The sequence below is a fragment of the Pyrus communis genome, chromosome 5, assembly GCF_963583255.1.
Source record: "Pyrus communis chromosome 5, drPyrComm1.1, whole genome shotgun sequence".
NCBI lineage: Eukaryota > Viridiplantae > Streptophyta > Magnoliopsida > Rosales > Rosaceae > Pyrus > Pyrus communis.
The window spans coordinates 25,074,696-25,082,707 of NC_084807.1; the positions used below are offsets into that span (position 1 = coordinate 25,074,696).

At 34.0% G+C, this 8,012-nt stretch overlaps 1 protein-coding gene across 1 annotated transcript; it reads right to left on the reverse strand.

Annotated features, from left to right (window-relative positions):
• On the reverse strand, nt 1–612 carry LOC137734475 (uncharacterized). Its single transcript, XM_068473737.1, has one exon. It carries the CDS (start codon nt 610–612, stop codon nt 1–3), a length of 612 nt encoding a protein of 203 aa, XP_068329838.1.
• Between the last annotated feature and the right edge of the window lie 7,400 nt (nt 613–8,012).

Sequence of the window (8,012 nt, forward strand, 5' to 3'; positions counted from 1 at the left end):
CTAGCAGCCTCGGATCCCATGAAAATTAGTAGAAATATTACCTTTGCGTTTACCTCCAAAGCATAAAGTTGAAGTAGGTGATCCAGAATTTTGATGATGACGATGATCATAATAATCTCCCCCATAATTATTCTCTAATGGCATCCTCGAAACCGAAAAACATTGATTTTTTCGACCCTTTTTGTTTCTCAAACCTGATGAAGAATTCGCTGACGATGAAGATGATGAGTAGGATGCTGACAACGGTGATGATGCCAATGACAACGATGATGATGGTGATAGCGATGGCAATGGCGATGACATGTTGGGTGCCTTGAGCATTTTCTTCAATGACCTAAGCCTGGAAAGAATGGTGCCTAAAAACTTTGTTTTGGAGCTAGGGTTTTGCTGGGTATGTTTAAAGCTGCTGGGACGGGTAGTGGAATAGGAAGGAGGAGGTGTGAGAGGAGGAAGAGAAGAATCTGAAAACTTGTGCTTGGGTGTACCCGGCTGTGACTCCCACTTGAATGGGATAACACCAGCTTCTCCATAGTAAACCCTGCAAGAAGAGTTGGCCACGGATGCTTCCTTGGAGGCAATCTTAGAGGAAACGCACTCGTTTTCAGTCACCATTTTTGAATCTGGTTTTTGGGTTCTGACTGTCTCTGGCTTAGCTACTTGGCTAGCAAGAGAGGCAGATCTGAAATTTCAAGATCCGAAGTAGAAGCAGCGAGGTAGCTGACGATGATATTGAATTGAATAGAATATCTTGTAGAGTACTGGTTGCAGTTGAATGTGGGTCGTCTAGTATTAATTAATATAAGGTTCCACAAGCAATAATACTAAACCATATTCCACATTTGATGCACGCAAAACAATAATACTAAACCATATTCCACAATTGATGCTGATTTCAGGAATTTGTCTCTTATATGGGACATAAACCTCATGAGCTTAAATTAGTAAGATTATATCTCTCAAAAGAATGTGATATTATAGATTTTTTTTTTCTATTTTCTGAAATTATTTTAAAAAAATTGTTATTGTTACTCCAAAAAAAAATATCATACTTAAAATAAAATTTTCATACTTAAGCTTTTAAGAGTTTATTTGAGAGTATTTTTGTGTCAAGCGTTTTAGCTCATAAATGCTTAACTAGAATCTTTTTTTTTTTTTTTTTTTTTTTTAATAAAAAAACATAAATAAATAAATGTATTAAAAGCCCAAATACTTCTTGGAGATGTTTATAAAAGAAGCATCACTAAAAGTGTTTCTATGATCTAAAAAATGCATCTGATCTTTTCAAAACAATCTCAAACAAACCATCAGAGTGCTTGATAATATTACGGCAGAAGAAGTTGTGAGTCATTTAATGTGTTAAGTGAAGAAATTAGTTGCGAACTCATCATCTACGAAATTCAAATGTAAAATTATCCACAAAAAGAAGTACCACTAAATTACAATATTAAGTAATTATATATGTGGCATCTTTAATAAATTAAAATAATATTATTGACGCATTGCATATTTGCAACTACCAAAATCATAAATAGATTTTTGGAAGAATTTTATTTGATCATGTGATGACATGGATATAGCAGGACCATAAATAAACGATAGCCATAACAAAAACAGTTGAGAAAGTGTGGGATCTGGTTAGGGATGAGCTCTGTATCATAAATGAGAGTTTGTCGCGGTTCATATGCGACTCGGCCTGAGTGGTTGTTTTGATGGTAGCAACAGCTGTGAGGAAGCCTGGTTGTGCTGGTTCTTTTGGCATTCACGCCAAGGTAATTTGCTACTCATAAAATAAAGGTGAGGTCTGTCCTGCTATCCCGAAGGCTTGACTTGAGCACGCTTAATTTGATCTCCACATGAGGCGACAATAAATCACTCATTCGACTCATCCAGCGTACAACCAATCACTTCAAATTTGACTTCCACATGTGCTGTTTAAAAAACATGTCTATCGTTGCAATTTTTAGGGTTTATCTTTCTTTGAGACCACTTGCCTTGTGCGCAATTTGAACAATTTCTCTTGGGAAGTCACACGGATAATGTCATTTATAATTATGCTAATAATTGAGGTCAATAGACAGTCTAATCCATGTTAAACTGCATTTGCTGGCTTTTCATGAGAAATAAGTGGATTAAATGAGTTCCTGCGACTCCTTTTTTCATCATGTGACACACGTGATTAGAAAAATAGAAATAAAATTGCATGAACTTGTGCTATTTAAAATATAAAAAATAGCATGTTTACTTAGTGCTATTGGTATGAGAAGCATATGAGTTTCTCATTGAAATTTGTAATCAAACTAATATCCTTAAATATCAAGAATCATATCAACTAAAAAGAACTAATTAATGTAATTCTCTTTCTTTATTTCCCCTATTTCTAAATTCTTTGATTAATTCCTTCTTCTGTGTCTGTTAAGTAAACAGGAACTTTTTGTACATTCTTTATACAGTGTCGATTCTGGGTAACAAATTACATGCATGGCGGAGTCAACATAGGGTCATTGGTTGTCTTTGACCCCAACAACTTCAAAATCTCATGTATATTTGGTTGTGTATTGTATATGACCCTTATAAACACCTAAGGCAAACTAAATTACAACCTCATTTCCTACTTTTTCTTCTATTTTCTTCTAGCTATCATATTTGTCTTCATTTTCTCTCTTCTTGTGTGCGACTCTATTATATGAAAATTGTGGCTACGATTACATTAACAAGTATTTCCTTTATTGGGAACAACATACATCAAATTCGTACAATCAACGCGAACTTTAGCTAGCAGACCTCCTAATGCGCATGTGTAGTTACTGCTGATGTGCTCTAATTAAAATGTTCAACAACCCTACCAGATTTTGTGCCCTAAATTATGAGTTCATGTCCCACGGCTTTAAAACCAGTCTGAACCCTTTTGCCACCAAAAACAAGGGAAGAAGAGATGCTTTGCTTTCTCTTAAGTTTGTTTTCCTGGTGACCTGGTCACTGCATGCATGTTGAAATCGTTGGGGGCCTCGGGGCAGTTACACAGTTATTAATATTCTGTTTACTTAGGTACGAAATAGCAAGGTTCTAAAAGACATTAGGCGCTAGTCGGGTGGCGGGCGGACAAATGGATTTAAATAAATCTATTATATTTCGTATGAATAAGTGTCTGCTTATAATTAAAAATATATATACTTTCATCATAAACTACTAAATATAATGACATACATGTTATGAAGTATTGGAACATAATAAAAACATGGAGATCAAAGATATAATGTGTGTTCATTTAAGTAGTAACAAGTCTCTTACAATTTATTGAAAAAAAATAAAATGTAAAATGAAAGTTATTTATTTTCTGTCTAAGTGAGTTGCGACCTAGGCGGGTGCCTAGCAGGTCTGGACGGACTAGGCATGTGCCTCAGCAAGTTTAGGCATTTTCTTAATTTTCAAACGCATAAGTATTAATCGGAGTGTTCCCCTAGGCAGAGCTTAGGCGGTACTAGGCGGAAATTTTTAGAACAGTAATAGAGTTACAGTTTTGCTTCTGGTCAGTTGTGGACTCACTCACGACAATCGGTCACGCAAATATATGTATTCAAGCAAGAAAGCAACCATATCCATGTTGCAATGCGTAATCAACGGAACTTAGATCATGAACTACATACCATCCTTTTTATTATCAGGTTTTTCAAGTATGTTTCGGAGTGTCTTATGTTTTAAAAAATTTCGTTGTTAGATTTTGATCAAAGATAAAATGATCAATCTAAATTCTAACATTCAAACACGCCGGAATCTAGAATACTCCATATCATACATAGGATTTTCGTTTAATTACTTGTACTCCAAGTCGCAAGAAATTATCATTGGGGTGACAAGGACAATTATGCTTTACTATTTTTATGCAAGGGTATGCATATTTTATTGCATTCTTTACTCATTAGCTTGGTATATGTGACTCATGTTCAATTGAATGTGAAAGGGGAGAAGTTTTTTTAATGTGTCAGGAATACGGTCGGTACATTAAGCGTAACAATATAATTGGTTGGAAACTTAAAAAAAAAAAAAAAAAATAAAAAAAAAAATAATTTCAATAAATTGTACCAAACAAAAGTATGACTCATTGAGTAGTGGATTACTGTGGATGTGGTCCATGAACTGACATGATTAATAGAGTATCGTGCTAGAAGTACTAGTTGTACATTTTTTATGATATTATGCTTTGTGTTTGTTGATACGAATTAATTATAATTAACAATTCGTGGGGTCTAGGGTGTTATGTTAGACGTATTGAAATCGTTGATGAAATCATGTGGTTGTTGACGTGCGTGTTTTAAATTGTTTACCAATTCGTGTAGACTTCCAATGGGAACTCATTTCGAGCTAAACTTTAGCTAAATAATTGAAAAGCTATTTAGCTAGTCGCTTTGAAGTTAACTACTACTTCAACTTCTCACTTTCAATTAGCTCAGTCGTGTGCTTATAAATGATTTTAACTCACTTATATTATTCAAACTAATTCATTATGCAGCTTAGCTTATCTCAATATCTTAATATAAATATATCGTTTTTTTTATTAAAAAAAAAACCGAGCACATTCGAACTTTTAAAATGCGTTCAAATATTTTGATAGCCAATCACTAGTGACTTTATTTTTCTTACTCATCTTAGTTGCATTGTAGCATAGTAGAATTTTCGAGTTGCTTTTGCTAGCAAGTAGTTTAGCGTATCTTCGACACTAACTATATTTTGGTTATCACAAAATGGCTTAAAAATCGTTTTAACTACAGCCACTTTTAAAACGTTACTCCAGCAACACTAGCTAGTTTAGCTACCCGGTAATTTTTGCCTTTTGTTTTCTTAAAAATGGGGATCAACTGGTAGTTTATTCATGATTGCAGTCCATCCTTTTGGGGATCAGGAAGACTCACAGATGCGTTTTATGTTAGCCTCCCCTAGCCATCATTGTGTAATTTACCAATGCTAAGAATCGAACCTATGACAGACTTGAATTTCGTCTCCAACAACTGAGCTACCCAACCATTTTATCTTCAAGTTTTAGGCTTGGATCAGAAAAGTGTGAAAATTGGAGGATTTACTTTTCGTTAAATTTCTCTTCCCTCTTGACTAAACATATTTTAGATTGATGTATAACTAAGCCTTTGAAGCAAGGTGCTTTGTAATGTTTAGACTTAAATAGCTAAACACATGCTTGTTGGAGATGCTTTTAGTCCCTCGAAGATGAGCAAGTCTAAAATACGGTGGCTGAACCACTTGGCTATGCGATGATACTCACATACACCGATGACCCTCTATTTTTATTCAATCAAAACCATTTTTAAGGGAGATGTCTAAATTTAAATATGAAGGCTTATGTGGCACTTTAATATTTTTTGAAATTTTGTTCTTTACCCGATATGTCAATTTAAACGATTATTTATCGCTTTATTTATTTTCTATAATTGTAATAAGTGTTTTTAGAACAAAAATAATAACAAAAATGGTAAAGAAAATTTCTTAATCACTAAAATTAGACTTGAAGCAACCACTTTTGATGTCATTCGACGTCCTGCCATGTAGAAATTGATATTTCAGTTGGAAAACACTAAAACTATTTTTTTACTTATTATTGCTGATGTAGACTTTTTGATTGCCCTTGCTCTAATGTTTATGCGAATGGTCGGACATAAAATCGTTTTTGAAATCTCTTATTTTAATGTGTGGTAGTACATGTTTCTATTTTCTAATGAGGGGGTTAGAGCCGTCGAGCCTAGGAAGTATTATGGGCTTATGAATTGTGATCAATTGGATCATTGAAGTGAACTGAAAAGGCCCATTTAATCATAGTTTGGGTACATGAGTGCCAATCTGATATGGGCTTTTTAAGTTCAAGTCCAAATGACTTGTTTTGAGGATTAATTTCCATTTCCATATTTAATAAAAATTATTGTCACACCATATGATTGTTTGCCATGTGCAGGATCCTTCTTTAAACCTTGAAAAAGAAAGAAAAAAAAAGGTGAATGCATTAATTGATTTTTTTTTTTTCACTGTAATCGCTTTTACTTTTACGACAAAAGCAAATAAAAAGGGGAAAAAAGTCACTGTAATCTAATTTTAGAAAATAAAAAGGAGAAAAAAGAAACATAAAAAAGTAAAGTTACCAACCAAAACGAAGTTTCCATCAACTTTAAAATGTCAATCATCACCTCTACTGGGTAATGACTTTCCCAAAAACCGCAAATCACGCTCTCGATCCAAAGCACAAAAAAGAGACTAGTCAACAACCACATTTTATGTCCTCACTGATAATGGTGGATCCAAAATTTTAATATCGAGTAATTTCAATATGAACAGTAGATTATAATTTTTCATTCATATCTTTGTGCAAATAACATTACAAACTACAAAAATTAAATTTGTTCACGAATGTTAGACTAGGTGCTACACTGCTAGTGGCAGTCTTCGATGGTTGGGTGGGGTGGGGGGCGGATCCCTTTCCATCTAATCCACCTAGTTCGGAATTTGGACCGTTGAAAATTGATCAAATAGCTATAAACAGGGAACCCCTTAATAACTGTAGTTGTTGAATCAAAATTCAACGGCCTGGATCCTGAACTAAATAGATTAGGTAGAAGTGGGGAATGAGGAATAGCCAAAAAAAAAAAAAGAATTAGAATTTAGTAAAGTGAAGAAGTAAAAATGGGATTGGGTTGGAATTGGTGTCTGACTTTACTTAAAAGTCGTTTGGGGTTTAACTTTTTTGTTTAAATGCTTTGAACTCTGAATTAAAAATGGTGTTACTACTAAATGCTGTCTCCTGTGGATCCGAAGGGTCTCTCACGTGCTTGTGCTTTTAATTTTTTTGTTTAAATGACTTGATTTAAAACGACTTCGTTTTGACTAAGTCAGTTATAAAAAAATGTCTTCTTCTTTCTCCTTCTATTTTGTAGAATCTGCACTATAATTTGCAACCATTACTACTCTTCTCCTCTACCATAGCCCAGACTTAGGTGGTCCTTGAAGGTCCTTAAAGCCACTTATTCGAGTTTTCGGGTGGTCCTGGAAATACAGCTGCTACACTAACTGTCATAGTATAAGTGGTTGAACAATTTTTTTTTCAAGTATCCAACTACTTGTATTATGACATTTGATGTACCATCTCATGTTTCGGTACATTGAAAAATCTCTCCATTTATGACATGAGTGTATCGCTATTGTAGCATCGTGTATTCGTGTGCTGATTATATAATATCATTTATAATATTTTTACACATAACATTATACTACTTGTGTCATAAAAATCCTCATCCCTCCCTCACCCGAAATCCTCAATTCTCATTTGAACTTCTCCATTTACTTTCTCATTTGCCTTTACGGTCTTGCATTATAATTAATTATAAGTATAGTCTATTTTTTTAAAATTAATTATGCGAAAAATTTTAAATTCAAAATCATTTAACTCTTCAATTAGCATTGGTACAACCTTAATATTTTTTTAAGGGGACCAACTGGTGGTTTTACCAAGTTGATTCACCTTTTTAAGAGCTAAAAAAACTCACAGAGAAATTTCAGCATTTTCCTTGCCATCATCATGTGAAACATAATTCAACTATTTTTTAAAACAACTGTTAATTTACAAAACACATTTGGTTTATAACAAAATTAAAATTGAAAGTGAATGTAAGACCTCTTATTTGCACAAGTACATAAACATTAGTATATCTTAAAGCTTTTTAATCAACGATAGCATTAATAACTTAGACAATTCAACTGATTTTCCCTCCAACCAATCTCTCGTTCGGCACGTCGTTAATAATAACCCCCCATCACTTAAATCCCACTCACACTTTTTTTTTTCCTTTTTTTTTTTTTTTTTTTGGGTCAAAAAAATCCCACCCACACTGAAAACCAAAAAGGTTCTCTCTTTCCCGTTTCCACTGCAAAGCTTTACTCACCGAGTGGACCCAGCTGTACCGACCGAGTCACAACTCGATCCCCCACCACCACCAGCTAAAAAGAATGTGTGGTTTTTC